This window comes from Zootoca vivipara, chromosome 15 (genome assembly GCF_965207765.1).
Source record: "Zootoca vivipara chromosome 15, rZooViv2.hap1.1, whole genome shotgun sequence".
Classification (NCBI taxonomy): domain Eukaryota; kingdom Metazoa; phylum Chordata; class Lepidosauria; order Squamata; family Lacertidae; genus Zootoca; species Zootoca vivipara.
Genome location: NC_142598.1, coordinates 349,189 through 364,551, shown reverse-complemented (window position 1 = coordinate 364,551; position 15,363 = coordinate 349,189). Strand labels below are relative to the sequence as shown.

The following is a 15,363-nucleotide window of genomic DNA, read 5'->3' as shown; positions in this document are numbered from 1 at the left end:
TGGTAAGAAATTGCGTTCAGTTGTACGTCCGATCAAAAAGTGCGACCCGTGAATTGCCCAGGACCATGAAAACTTTCGCATTGGACTGAACCCAAAGGTGTGGGAAGTTATGCATCACGCGTGGCAATTCGCCGTCGTCTTTGAACTCAAAAATAACATCTCCACCGGTTTTCTTTTAAGCATTTCTGCTCTACGTACATTTCTGCCTCCAAAAGAATCCACATAGTAAAGGTTACAAAATGCTCAGATATTTGGTGCTTTGTTTTATAACTGCGTGTGCGTTTTAAACCTAAAAATACATGCAGCCCTCCCTAACCATTGGTATAAAAGATAATTGTTGTTGTTTAGTCGTTTAGTCGTGTCCGACTCTTCGTGACCCCATGGACCGGAGCACGCCAGGCACTCCTGTCTTCCACTGCCTCCCGCAGTTTGGTCAGACTCATGTTGGTGACTTTGAAAACACTGCCCAACCATCTTGTCCTCTGTCGTCCCCTTCTCCTTGTGCTCTCCATCTTTCCCAACATCTGCGTCTTTTCCAGGGAGTCTTCTCTTCTCACGAGGTGGCCAAAGTATTGGAGCCTCAGCTTCACGTTTTGTTTTCCTTCCGCTGATCCAACTCAAAAAGCCGATTGTTCCCAACAGCCCTGCACTTTAGTCCCCCCCCCCGCGGAATTGCAGAGCCTGGTTTGGACCACGGAAGGAGCAGAACTCCCCGCCCAAGGGCTCGTCCGCACTTCCGCTTGTCCCAGGGCGGCGAGCGAATTCTACCGTAGTCGCGGCCAGACAGGCTTCTCGTTTGGGGACAACCCGGACCGCTGATTGCGCGCACAGGGCACATCCGGTCCGGGCCCGGCGCTTTGGCAGCAGAGCACGCGCGGCCGGAAGTTGGTCGTTGCCGCGTGCTCTCTTTCTCTCTGGAGAAGCCGAAGAAGCAGCCATGGGGCGGCCGCGCAAGGTGAGGCCTGGGCTGCGAGAGGGTTGCGGGCGTGGGAATGGGAATGAAGCGGGCGCGCGTCCAAGAGAGACGCGCTTGCTGTGCTCCCGGCTCCACGTGCTCCCGTTCCTCCCTTGCAGACGAAGAACCAGAAGAAAGAGCGGGCGGCTGCCCAGCATCGCTCTCAGGAGGAGTTCGGCTCCGTCCCTCACTCCTTCGTCTTCCACCGCGGCCGCGTGGGCAAGAACCTGCAGCAGCTCATCCTGGATGTTCGTCGGGTGATGCAGCCCTACACGGCCACCAGCCTCAAGGTGGAAAGGGTCGTAGTAATCAAAGTGAAGAGAGGCAAATGCAGGACAGAATAGGTTTTGTGAAATAAATGGTGTTTAGGAATCATAACGGGGGCAGGTGGGAGAGGTCTCTTACAAATGGAATTTGGCTTAGATGGGTTAGGGTAGAAAATACAGAAATTGGGACTTCTGACTGATTCTAAGGGGAATCTAGGCTAGTGCTGTATATGGGGATGAGGAATTAAATCCACACATAAATCCCCAGAAAACAATTTGATTCTCTCACTACATGCATTTTAAAATGTATGGTTTTGGACCGCTTTTGTTCAGAACAATAAAACATTGCTCCAGTAAGCATAATCTTCTCCCTTCTGGATCATTTAGGGGGTGGGCTCTCTCTCTCTCTCTATGTGTGTGTGTTTAAAAAAAATATATCTTGCAAACATATTACCAGTTACCCAGAACTGTGTTTATGAAACCTGGATCACAATAGTACCTTGCCATTTTGCATATTTAATGCAAAATGCTAGTCCTTGTGATTGTTTTGTTTTGTTGCAAAAGTGTTCAAGCATGCAGTTGGGAATGACTGGGGGACAGGTAGGGTAAAAATACCAGAGGCTTTCCTGAGCACATGTTTGCTCAAAATGGATTTCTAAAACTCTAGTAACTTCAAAGCATTTTACTACAACTAATTTCATTAAATAATTTAAAGACAATTCTATGTCCTAGTTTTTGTCTGGCAGCACAGACAGTAGAGCCACACTGATTACAGGTCTTGACTTTTTCAGGTGCGCAAGAAGAACACTCTGAAAGACTTTGTGACAGTGGCTGGACCTCTTGGTGTGACTCACTTCCTGGTGTTCACAAAAACCCCCACCAATATCAATCTTGTAAGTTAAGCAGTGAGAAGTCGCTCAGTGGTTGCAACAAGTGGTCCCAATATTTTTCTGCCCTGCTAGTCTCGTGTTTTGGTTCTAGAATGTGCAACTTGAATTCTTTCTCTCTATATTGATGCTTTTCAAATTCATGTCTTCAAATTGATTTGTCTGTTGAGGACAATTTTGTGTTGTCTTTGTGGAGATTCTAAAGCATGTACTAGATTTTACAGCCAATTCCTATGCAGCACTGACCAAGCTTCTTGGGCCTTGTTGCTGAGTGTGAACTGTGTACATCTCCTAGGACACACAAGTCCCCCTGCTTGCCCAGGTCACTGATCACTCCCTTCAATAAGTAGTCATAGAGCAGTCTTCCCCAACCTGATGCTGTCCAGAAGGTCATGGTCAGAAGGGCAGCAGGTTGGGAAAGGCTACCATGAAGCAGTATGGCAAGTCAGTATGGCTTGCCTGGTACTGTCCCTTTCACTGAGGGAGTCCTGATAAGCTTCTGAAGAACTTTATCATTCTCCAGGATCCTCCTTTGCAGGATGGACTGTTGTGAAAGCTCAGGTCCTCTTCCTCTTATATCCTCTGTTGGTTTTGTTGGCCCAGTTGTTTTATCATCATAGCTCTGCCTGATGACCTGATGCAAATGATGACAATGTGTTTTGCTGAGTGAAACCTGTGATTCTCACTTCAAAGTAAACGCACTGATGCATCTGGATTTTGCAGAACACTAAAAGCAGAGTTTGAATTATGATGACCAATCTGCCTGTGGTAGAGGCTGCTCTGATTGATTTCTCTCTTCCTCAGAAATTCTTCCGTTTGCCTGGTGGGCCAACCTTGACCTTCAGAGTTGCTCAGGTACCAATTGCTGGAAATAGTAGGGTAGGCTAGTTGGAATACAGCTGCCTCTGAAAGACCCTTTTATAGCTTGCTAAGGTTAGAAGGGTTTTTTGCTACCTGTTCTTTCTAGTGGGTTATTTATTTATTTAGTATATCTCCCTTCATCCGTAGATCTTAGGGTGGTTCACAGCGTAAAAATACAAGATTAACACACAAAATACATAATAAAAACAAGAACAAAAACCAAGCAAACTAATAACCACCCTCCCACCCTAGACTGTTAATGCTTTAAGGTGTGCTGTGAATCCTTGACCTAGGTGAATATTTCTCTACTTCAAGACAATCTAAATTTTGCAGCCTGTATCACTTATGTAAATTGCCTAATCCTGGCTTTATGACTACTGAACATCATATTTGCTGCCATGAGGTCTAGGAACCTGTCTGTTTTTTAAAAAATGAAAGCTTAAGATGCTCATGAAGCTGAACCAGTACCAAATTTTGTGTAGATTTTCTACACTTGTGGAAAACAAAGAGCCCTGGCTAGCTGCCTCAAAAATAAGAGTTTACACAGTCTACAGGCCTTCTGGATTTCAGGGTTTACATCAAGGATGGGCACTCCAGATACTGCTGGAGTATAACTCCCATTATCCTGACCTTTGGCTGTGCTGGCTGGGCCAGATGCCAGTTGTATTCCAATAGCGTCTGGAAGGCGCTGGTTTCCCACCACTAGTTTACAGGTCTGTGGTGTACTACCTCTTGGTCGTAGTGCAGGATCCTCTATTATTTTTATTATTATTGATTATTATTTAATTAAATTTGTATGCTGCCCTTCATCTGAAGATCCCAGGGTGGTTCATGACAGAAAGATACAAAATGAGAATACAAAGTACAAGAATACTCCCTCACTCACCTGTTTCACTTCAGTATTCGCTCATCAAAGATGTTGTGTCAACCCTGAAGCGGCACCGGATGCACGAGCAGCAGTTCACCCACCACCCACTCCTGGTCCTCAACAACTTTGGCCTTCAGGGCATGCACATCAAGGTCATGGCGACTATGTTCCAGAACATGTTCCCTTCCATCAATGTCCACAAGGTAGGTGTGTGCTGGCCTGGAGACTGGGAAGTCAGCTTGATGGTCCTGCTCTGCTCCTCAGGTGCCTCTGGCCCCTGGTCTTCCATGGCGTGTCATACAGGTCAGCTCTGCCCTGCTTCTCAAAAAGAGTGTGTGTTATTTATAACACTTGTGTCTTCTTCATCGGCAAATCTCAAAGCAAATTTACTTCTGTGAGGTTGGTTAGGTGGGAAATGTGTGGCCTCAGGAAGGTGTGTCTTCTGTACCATGTTAGATTGGAAGTGAAGGCTCACACAGTTGGAAGCTTCTTAATAGACAAAAAATATCCCTCACCTAGAAAACATATTGGGGAGAAGGCAAGAGTGGAACCTGCTCCCTGATGTGAATTTAGAGAGGTTAGTTTTATGGAGCATTCAGTCTGAAATGACACCTCTCTGACAACAAAGCTAGTGACAGGGTGACCTCATCCAGGATATATAGAGTGTGTTTGTGATTTAGACCTTTGTTTTCCATTCTGGAAAGGGATTGTGGAAATTAATCTATATGTTTGTGCTGGAACTGCATTGCCTCTTGACACCATTCTTGTGCAGTGGGAATCATTGTAGAGTTGGAAGGGAACAACCCCCTGCCATGCAGGAATCTCAGCATGTCCCCCATCCAATTGGAAACCATACCAGACCCTACATAGCTTTGCAAATGTGCTAACAGTCTTTTTACTGCTTCATATGTTGTTGGGCTCCAGCTCCCACCAGTGCCAGCAGCATGGCCAATGGTTTGGAATACGGTGAGTTGTAGTCCAGCTACATCTGGATGGCTGCAGGTGCCCCACCTCTGCCTAGCTGGAACCTTCCCCTGAATTGGAATTCCTTACCCATTAAAAGGAATCAAGAATCAGAGAAGTATCTGCTCACAAATGGTCCCCATAGCACAATATTTCCCCCGAAATGTTTGATACCAGGGGCACTTGAATTAAAACTGGAGGGATGTGTCACTCTTGGACTTAAAAAGATGCATATACATTTTCTTGGTCAGTTCTCAGGACAGTGGGCTAACACCACCACCACCTCCGGGCATCATCCTGCCTTCAGTTCTATTTCTTTCCACTCCAGTCAGGACTGGGCTCATGCTTCCTCAGCAGTGCTAATGCCCCTGGGATTCCCTGTGTTAGCTGCAGGGTAGAGGGTGGTGAGGGAATCTCTAGAATATTGTAACTGAATTTCCATTGGGGGTGGGGTTCAATGCTGGATAGAAGACCTTCCTGCTCCAATAGGCATAGAGCAGTTCATAGTGATGACATCAGTATTGTGCCGTTATTTTTTTAAAGAGACACTTCACCCCTTCTTGCCACCTTAGTTCTAACGATGGAACAGATGTAAATGATGATAGCGTACCTTTGACATGCTCTGTGATTTCCTTTAAAAGTAAAGGCACTGGTGCGCCTGGGCTTGGTTCCTTTATGGAGGTCCTTCTGCTGTGTGTGCTTCTAGCATTAAGCTGTGGCAAGTACGGCTCTCTTCTTTAGAAACTCTAGGCCACAGTTTGTGGGCAAATGAGGCAGAACTAGTCCTTAGCTTCTTGGGATTTTGTGTTTTGTTTCTGGATTTGATTCTTTTGAGGACAAGTAGGATTCCCAAGGTCCTTCATTGGAGAGCACTCCCTTTATATGTAAACTACGGTAGCTGGCCCTGCCATACATTGCTGTGGCTCAGTCTGTTAAATGGAGGCTCAGAGTCCCCCTTCAGACTCCCCTCACCTTCAGAGTCCCCCTGTTTTACGCGTGTTCTGTTTACACAGGCATATCCCTGTGATTCCCCCCCACCCTGTGCCGATCCATGACGTATCCCGACCCCTCCCCCCCAGCTCATCCCTGTGACTGGTCCCACCATGTCCTGGCCTATCCCGCCCCCCCAACCCCCACCCAGGTAACTCAGTACCTCCATTTGGCCTAGTCTGTAAAGGCTTCAGCCTAGTATGTAAACGGGAGCTGAGGTGCTGTTGAGAGGGAAGGTTTTATAGCTGCAGTACCAGTGTAGCCGCCGCTACAGGGCGGTGGTTTGCAACCTGGTTCTTTTCCCAGCATGCACTTTTGTCTGATTTGTGAGTTCTGGAACACGGTATGGGCTTGCTCTCATATTCGAACACAATCGGTCAAGCAGTTTTGGTGAAACGTGGATACTAACGGACATGGTCAGTTTACATTTTTATTTAGATAGATACCTAACAATTATAGAAAGGGGGAGGATGTTAGGATAGAAACCTAACAGTCACTAGTGGGAAAAGATTCCAGAGATATAAGAACAGGATGAGGCATAACCGTTAGTTAAACTTACTCTGAATCAGCACTGTGTTTTTGGATATATTGCATTGGTAAGCTCAGTCCTGCCAACCTAGCAGTTCAAAAGCATGTCAAAGTGCAAGTAGATAAACAGGTACTGCTACAGCGGGAAGGTAAACAGTGTTTCTGTGTGCTGCTCTGGTTCACCAGAAGCGGCTTTGTCATGCTGGCCACATGACATGGAAGCTGTACGCCAGCTCCCATGGCCAATAACGCGAGATGAGCGCTGCAACCAGAGTCGGTCACGACTGGAGCTAATGCTCAGGAGTTCCTTTACCTTTACCTTTAAGCTCAGTTACTGAAGTTGGATACCTAGCTAAGCTGTACACTAGTGGAAGCTACCACATTGAGTCCTGCTGGCAGAATGGGATTCCCTGTCTCTCTGCCTGCAGCCTTCTCAAATCTGCTCAGAAAGGTCAAGAGAAACCCCAGGAGGAGGAGAAGGAAGATCGTTCCATCTGGCAAGCAGAAATGCTTGTGCTGACAGAACAATTGCCTTAGCATAATTTTGAATTCCACCTCAATAGTACTAGGGAAATTGGGTACTAGGCCTCCTGGGTTCTATAAAGGCTGTCACAGCTAGGGAATCTTCATTGCCACCTAAAATACTTGTCAGGTGAGGGACTTATGCCATATTGTGAGCCTTGGTTCTCATGTTGTTGTGTTCTCTTTTCTCCTACCCTTCCCCCACCCACCTGCCTGCCCTGCCCCAGGTAAACCTTAATGCCATCAAGCGTTGTGTACTGATCAGCTATAACCCAGACACCCAGATCCTTGAATTCCGTCATTAGTAAGTATCTTCTGTTTCATGCTGTGCTGAAGGATCAGATCTGAGCTCACAGTAATCTACATCTGCAAGAGGGACATATTACATGCATGACCACTTTCATAAAAGACATTTTAATTAGTCTCTGTGTTAGCAGTTCATTGTTAGTGTGCCAGTCCGCATTATGCATGCCAAACATTCATATTATTGTGCTCATTAAACAACACACCGTTTTGCGCTGTAAGGATGTACACTCAGGGAAGAAATACTTCTTTGTGGCTTTGGTCTGATGATAAAAGATAAAGCTCAGGGCAGCATACCAGGGGTGCATCCTATTTTATCCTTGCAATGTAAAATAGTTTAGACCAGGGGTCACCAACCTTTTTGGACCGGGGCACATTTCAGATTTTGAAAGAGTGCAGTTGGCACTAGTCACAAAATGGTACAATATGGCTGTGCTGGGGGGGGGCATGGCTTGGCACAAAATTAAGAGAGCAGCCACAGTGAAACTTTTCCTGTAATTGTATTTCTATATAAGAAAGGGTTTAGCCTGCTGAATTTCAGCCTGACACACAGCAATTAAAGGCATAAGAATCCTGTTTTCTTCCAATACCAACCATAAACCCAAGCCTAGGATACCATCCTGTACCTACTTATAAATATTACTTCTGAGAAGACATGTACACCATTGTTCTGTAAGTTAACTAGTTAGTGAATTCTTAATGTGTGCCTAGTCTTTAGCTTCTGCACACCAGGAAACATACCCAAGCCTCTTAGCAAAGTTTTCACATTTGCCTTTGGAGGGGAGGGGAATTTGTTATCATCCATCCACACTGTGGTAGTTCTGTAGTAGTACTTGCAGAAAATAGCTTCTAGGTTTGCCTGATCTCAGATAAGCCCACCACAGGAAAGATCATCCTGGGAGTTAGGGGGGAAAGAAGGGCAAACAAGGAGCACATGGCGAGAGTGTAGTCTGCTGATGTGTCTCTGATCTTTCTCTCTTTTTCAAATAATTTTTATTCGTTTTTCAAATACAGAATCACTTAACGTTGTTTACTTAACATTGTTTACTTAACATTGTTGACTTCCTCGATTCCCCCTCACTGAGTCCATTATATAATCCAATTAAGCAGTTTTCATCTTATCTCTTAAATTAATCTAACACATTTTATCATTGACACTCAAATATCCTGTTCTAAAAATGTCATCTATTCTCCACCAACAATTAATCAAATCCAAATCAAATATTATTTTCCCTGTCTTTATCTTCCATTCCTCCCCTTAGCCTAGAATTTTTTACCAAGAACTTTCCATAAATTTAAATATTAATTCTTATATCATATAAATATTTAAACCCATTATATGCAATTTTAACCCCCTTTCCCCTGAACTCCGGGTCTCCCAGATTCATCAGTGAGCTCCGTAAATCATAAATCATTCCAGTTTCGGACCATTAAAATCAATCAAGAAAGTTAAACCCATTACTACCCCTCAGCCCACTCCCACCCTGTCCCAGCCTGCCCACCATTCTTCCTCAGCCATCCCCTGATGTCTCCCCATTTCTTCCAATGCTGTAGTACAAAACCAACCAACAAAAATTCTCTTCTCCAGCCCTTTCTCAGTTTTTATTCCTTTTGTATTCTGACTCCTGGATGAAATAAATAGGCAAAAATAGGCAAACCGAGGGACGGGGGAGCTCGCTTTTGCGTCTGCCGGATCCACGTCCCCAAAAAGCTAGATTTGGGATTTCTTCTGGGGGGGGCGCTGCGCTGGAGCAGTCCCCCCCTTCCTCGAAAGCACACCGTTCTTCTCAACCGAGGAAAACGAATCTAAGCTGTTTGGGAATGGGAGTTTAGGGGATTGCTGTCTGGTGGTGTCACACTACTTTCTTCCTTTTTTTTGAAAAATATTTTATTAAGGTGATTTCAATTAAAGGTAATAGTGATACAGGAAAAAAAGAAAGAAAAGTGAGAGGGAGAAAACCAACAACAATGATACATATCAAAGTGAAAAGAGTTTTGAACCTTTTCAAGGTTTTTGAACCCTGGGAAATTTATCTAACCAACATTTTTTCTAGTATATAATACCACCTGCCTTGTTGGGGCCCAGAGCAACTGGAAGACAGCCAGGTTGTGGGGATACTTCCCTGGATGAAGTGAGGATCCAAGGAGTTTGCCTCTGCATCTGCATGAATCTAACAGCTAAATTTTCTAGATTGTCTTCCACACCCCTAGCTGGGGAAACCAGGCTTGTTTCAAGAGTTGTACAAAGATTATGTCTGCTAATATAGGAGCAAGGCAGGGGTAGCCCCTGCCCAGATGATAATGTCAGCACATCACACTTCACATAATGACCCCTGCCAGAGGCCTCAGGCAGAAGAGAAAAGAGTCTTTCCTAGGCCTGCATCCAAATAATCTTTAATTGGAGACGCCAGTGACTAAATTTAGGACCTGGTACATGGCAGTGCTGGGATGCAGGTGGCGCTGTGGGTTAAACCACAGAGCCTAGGGCTTGCCGATCAGAAGGTCGGCGGTTCGAATCCCTGTGACGGGGTGAGCTCCCGCTCCTCGGTCCCAGCTCCTGCCAACCTAGCAGTTTGAAAGCATGTCAAAGTGCAAGTAGATAAATAGGTACCGCTACAGCGGGAAGGTAAACGGCGTTTCTTTTTTCCCTTTTTTAAAATTTATTTTTATTTTGAATTTTCATAATACAACAGAAAAAAGAAATAAAGAAATAGAAAGAAATATAATTCCAAAACATAATAATAATAATCATATTCATAATAAGAGTTTGGATTTGATATCCCGCTTTATCACTACCCGAAGGAGTCTCAAAGCGGCTAACATTCTCCTTTCCATTCCTCCCCCACAACAAACACTCTGTGAGGTGAGTGAGGCTGAGAGACTTCAAAGAAATGTGACTAGCCCAAGGTCACCCAGCAGCTGCATGTGGAGGAGCGGAGACACGAACCCGGTTTCCCAGATTAGGACTCTACCGCTCTTAACCACTACACCACATACGGTGTGTGTGTGTGTGTGTGTGTGTGTGTGTGTGTGTGCGCACACACACACACACACACACACACACACACACACACAAATAATAATAATAATAATACTGTAATACAAATAATAATACAACAAAATACAAAGGGGAAAAAACTACCACACAAATCAAGATAAACAATTCCCTCTCACCCTTCACCCTATACCCCTACCACCCCCCTGTGTGACTTCCAGCCTACGGCGTTTCCGTGTGCTGCTCTTGTTCGCCAGAAGCGGCTTAGTCCTGCTGGCCACATGGCCTGGAAGCTGTACACCGGCTCCCTCGGCCAATAACACAAGATGAGCGCTGCAACCCCAGAGTCGGTCACGACTGGACCTAATGGTCAGGGGTCCCTTTACCTTTACATGGCAGTGCATATCTGCTCTGCCGCCTCCTCCCTTATCCACCAAACACAATAGCAGTGGATTGCTCCTCTTGCTTGATGGAATACCTTCATGCACCTCTCCTGCCCTTTGTGTTTTGCAGCAGTCTGAAAGTGGTGCCTGTAGGAATAAGCAAAGGGCTGAAGAAGATCATGCAGGAGAAGTTTCCTAACATGAGCCGTCTGGAGGACATCAGTGAACTGTTGGTTAGGTGAGAAAAAGACCCTCCACTTCCCCATAAAGCTAAGCCCCCACTCCCACCTCATTCAAAGTGTAGGTTCGTTTTGGGTCCTGGAGCAGGTTGAGCAGTTCTTAGCAGAACCAGAGACTGAGTAGAGACTTGTGGCTTGTGAATAAGGCAGGATGTAAGAAGGAGGTTTGTGCATCTTGGGCCCTGTTTCATGATGCCATTGCTCTTATTTTCTGTTCCTTTTTACTTTTTCCTGTATGTTTAAACTCCTGTGGAATGCCAAGCCAGCTTGATTCTCATCCTTCCACTGATACATCCTCTTCTTTATTGGTGCCCATTCTTTTTCCACCACACTTCTTCCCTTGTGTGTCTCATCTTGCTGGGACTGTAAGGCTAGTGTCTTTTCTTGCCTTGTTTTATGTGCAGAGCTCCTCTGTTACCAGCATGCCAGGAATAATAATGTTTTCTCTCTCTCCCTGCAATGCAGAGACATAAATCTTTCTGAGAGTGAAGCTGAGCAAGATGGCAGTCACAACACCACAGAGCTGCCTCAGGCCTATGCCGGCCGGGGGAACATGAAAGCCCAACAGAGTGCTGTCCGCCTCACCGAGGTCAGGCCATGGAACTCTTGAGCTCACAGAAGGGGAGTGGGAGGGCGGGGGCAGCATAGAGCTGACCGCTGCTCTTCCAGTTGCTGTCTACTTCAGCAGTGAAAGTCCTGGTCATCCGAATTGGGATAGCCATGAGGCTGCCAGGCTCCTGCAGGGGGTGGTGGTGATATCTCTGACCTAATGAAGTGTCTGCCTCTTTCCCCAACAGATTGGCCCTCGAATGACCCTGCAACTGATCAAGGTGGAGGAAGGGTTAAGCCAGGGCAATGTGCTCTATCACAGCTTCAGTGAGTATCTTTCCCGGTTCATGGAGCCCTCCTCTCCTGAGCTTCTATGTGGAAAAACAATACCCCCCCCCCACTCCCACAAACACATTTAAAAGGCTGTAGAATATTAATCAGCCAAAGGCCTGGTTGAAGAGGAATGTTTTTGCCTGGTGCCAGATAAACCTCCCTGGGGAGAGCATTCCACAAATGGGCAGCCTCTGCAGAAAAGGCTCGTTCTTGTGTTGCCATCCTCCAGACAAAGAAGGGCCTCAGAGAATGCTCTCAGGGTCTGGGTTGGTTCATATGGTGCCAGGTGGTCCTCGAGGTATTGCAGTCATCACCCTCGCCCTCACCCTCATTTGTATGCCACCTTCCCACAGTTAAAAAGAATGCTCAAGGCAGCTTACAACATGGCAAGATTTACATAATTACAAAAGTCATAAACAATAATAAATAAACCACATCAAATGATACACAACCAAATGGAAAACAATTTCCACATAAATCAAAATCTAAAACTAAGAATACAGCATTAATGTCACAGTTTAAAATGACATAGGTAAAAAATAACAGCAATTTAAAAACAAAACAAACAAAAATGGAGCCCCATCCTAGGCCAGGTGGTGAGTAGCAGGACGGGGGCCCTCAGGTGCTGAGCAGGGGAGTCCTCCTGGGTAGCAGCAGCAGGAGTTCTTATAGGCCTGTCAGGCCCCACCCTGGGCCAGGTGGTGAATGGCAGGACGGGCCCTCAGGCACTCGGCAGGCGAGTCCTGAGCCATTTAAAGCTTTATAGGTAAAAAACCAGCATTTTGAATTTAAAGGTGGGGGGAAGTTAAAGTGAATAGCTAGGGGTGCACCCCAGTATTAAAGATATTGGACAATAAGTCTGTATAACTTCCAGCCATGTTCCAACAGTGCATTAATAAATCTGCCCTTGCTGTCTCCCCAGAACAGCAAAAACAGGCTGTTGGGCATCTAAGCATGTTGCATTCAGGTTGGTGGGCCTGTTGTCAGCCATCGTCTTCAGTTGCTGAGTTGTGTTAGTGGTGCCACAGTCACTTTCTTAGATAAAAAGCACTTGTATGTGATGCCTGCTCCCACTGGGTTCCCAGCTGCCCTTTAAGAGCTTGCATAAGTCACTGATGGAGTAGATATTGCGTGGAACGCAATCACTCCATTGGTGAAGCATTTAAACTTGCCGGATGGAATGATCTCTCTCCGTGCCCACCCACCCCAGCTCTGGGGTTTCTACGCTTCCCCACGAGCCAATTGGGGAGAGAAGCCCCAGTTGCACTAGCAGGACTCATTAGTTTGGCTCCCACTAAGCATAACTGAATAATCCATCCCCATGTGTTTGTTTTATACTTGCTAATGTGTGGTGTCAACATTAACAGCTGTTGGTTTTAATTTCTCACTCCTGCCCTCAGTTCATAAGACTGAAGAAGAGATCCAGGAGGTCCTGGCCCGGAAAGAGGCAAGGCTGCAGCTGAAGGCTGAGCGGCGCCGCAAGCAGGATGCAGATGTGGAACGCAAGCAGGAGCAGAAGCAGGCTCACAGGTGAGGGAGAGAAGAGCTTACGTTCCACAAAGCTTCTGTCCCTACATGCACCCATTCCAAAGTAGCACGCTGCTTTGCTTTGGGAAGACAGCTATATGCACTTGTGATTGTATTGTTGGTTTGCGGGCTGCAGGAAGAAGAGTCTGGAGGGGATAAAGAGGAAGAAGAAGCAGGCAGAGGGAAGTGACAGTGATGCAGAGGACCCTGGGATGCAAGAGGACCAGAAGGTGGATGAGCCATCAGATGATGACATGGAGTATTATCGGCAGGAAGTGGGAGAAGAGCCTGATGAAGGTTGGTATCTAATTAGTGGTGCTTAAAAGACTTGGCGGCTCCGGACGCTGCTGGATGCAGCTGATGAAAACAGTTGTGCTTCTGAGCATGAGCTGGGGCACTTGCAAAGTAAATGCTCAGGTGCATCTTACCCAAGAGAGGGAGGGACACTGCATGTGTGAATGCTACCTCCTAGCATCATATGGACCACCAGTTGTACCTGTGATGTAATAGTCTGCTCAGAAGCAGAGACCCACCTTTTTACATGGGACCCTGTACAGTGGTACCTCGGGTTAAGAAGTTAATTCGTTCTGAAGGTCCGTTCTTAACCTGAGGTACCACTTTAGCTAATGGCGCCTCCCGCTGCTGCCGTGCTGCAACCACACGATTTCTGTTCTCATCCTGAAGCAAAGTTCTTAACCCAAGGTACTATTTCTGGGTTAGTTAGTGGAGTCTGTAACCTGAAGCGTCTGTAACCCGAGGTACCACTGTACTAACTTTCTGACCCTGAGTGATGTTCTTCCAGAGTGACCAGATGCAGAGGAAGGGAAAATTTTATCAGCATTTTCCTAGTCCAGCAGGACCAGCTGCCACCTTCCAAAATTTCCTCCTTGTAATCTACAGTGCTACAGGTTTTGTTTTTTCTTCCAGCAGCTCTCTGCTTTTCTGAGGGTCCTGACTTACCACTTGAAGACCAGTGGCCTAAAAGGCAGCATAGAGCCTGCAGTGATCTTTATCTTCTCTCCTTGTGACCCTCCTTTAGATCTGTTTCCCCAAAGCGCTAAGAGGAAACGAAGGCCAAGTCTGTCTACCAAAGCTGGGAAAAGGCATAAATGCACCCATTCTGCTGGTGACCAGAGCCCAGCAGCATCTGCAGGAACCAGCACCAAGGCAAAGAAGCAGAGGACCCCATGGCAGCAGCAGAAGTTGAGAGGCCTCTCTCCTCGACAGCCCAAGGGGCCCCAGAGTCAGCAGCAGAGGGAGGCTGGTCAGCCCGCAGTGCAGCACAGAGGGTCACCAAGGACCAGGAGGAAGCGGCCCCAGACCCCAGGGCAGCACCACACCCGGCGGCAGCCTGGCTCAAGGCCCCAGGGGCAGGGCAAGTCTGGACTGGGGCGGAAGCCGGTGTTCACGGGGAAAGGAAGCTTCAGAAAGCCCAGATATTCAGGGAAGAAGAGGCCAGCCTAGAGCCCTGGGCCTCCCTCCCTTGGTTTTGTATAGCTGTTTGCAGGATACATATAGCTACTGATTCACCGTGAGCTGCCTGCCTTTTTGTCTGACTGACTCTGTGGAACTTGCCCTTTCCCCATTGCCTTGCAAAGCACAAATATATTCGAATTGCTACAGAATTGGCCAGCGGTGTCTGTCAGCTGGATATGGTGGCTGATAAGGCTTGTTTGCTGGCAAGGGGAAATGGAGCAGGGGGGAAATCAGTTGTTGCTGGAATAGTGGGAGATTCAAGACACCTGAAAAGTGTGGTGGCTGGTATCCATTGGAACTGGTGGGGCAGAAGGGAGGGAGGCCAACAGTAAGTGGAGCCCGAGCCAGAAGTGGGCCGATCCCATTCATTTTGTTTTCTGCCTCTTTCTAGAAGGGCAGGCGTGGGGGACAAACTGGCAGGCCATTTTGCCCCCTGAACTGATTGCAAGTGAGGGCGCAGGCTGAGGTTGGTGAGGCAAGTGCCTAGTTTGTCCTCCTGGGCCAGCCTGATTCCTTCACGCAATATGTAGTGATTGCTGTCATTGCAAATGTCTTTTTGAAAGGGAATAGGACATTTCAGGGAGGATAACTCTTAGCCAGCAAGCCTAGTAGTCACTGATACACATTACCTCCATTATCAAGCGTCAATATGCCTTTGAATAACTCTTGTTGGGAGAGCGACAGTGGAGAGGCTGACTGCATTTGTGTTTTGGCTCTG

General features: G+C 46.7%; 1 protein-coding gene and 1 non-coding gene across 2 annotated transcripts; both read left to right on the top strand.

Moving 5' to 3' along the window:
• Positions 1-317: 317 nt before the first annotated feature.
• Positions 318-14,794, top strand: PPAN (peter pan homolog). The gene is made up of 12 exons (XM_035140618.3): positions 318-955; positions 1,075-1,245; positions 2,013-2,114; positions 2,913-2,963; positions 3,870-4,040; positions 7,068-7,144; positions 10,652-10,759; positions 11,226-11,349; positions 11,558-11,636; positions 13,043-13,172; positions 13,306-13,466; positions 14,209-14,794. The coding sequence occupies exons 1-12, from the start codon at positions 938-940 to the stop codon at positions 14,631-14,633; spliced, it is 1,617 nt and encodes a 538-aa protein (XP_034996509.2). The 5' UTR covers positions 318-937; the 3' UTR covers positions 14,634-14,794.
• Positions 2,742-2,823, top strand: LOC118075512 (small nucleolar RNA U105B). The gene has a single exon (XR_004691390.1). It is a non-coding gene; the product is annotated as a small nucleolar RNA U105B (small nucleolar RNA).
• Positions 14,795-15,363: the final 569 nt, after the last annotated feature.

Coding starts and splice junctions, on each gene's coding strand:
- PPAN (XM_035140618.3), top strand. Junction 10,760..11,225: donor ATCAGTGAACTGTTGGTTAG/GTGAGAAAAAGA, acceptor CCTGCAATGCAG/AGACATAAATCTTTCTGAGA. Junction 13,173..13,305: donor GAGCAGAAGCAGGCTCACAG/GTGAGGGAGAGA, acceptor TGCGGGCTGCAG/GAAGAAGAGTCTGGAGGGGA.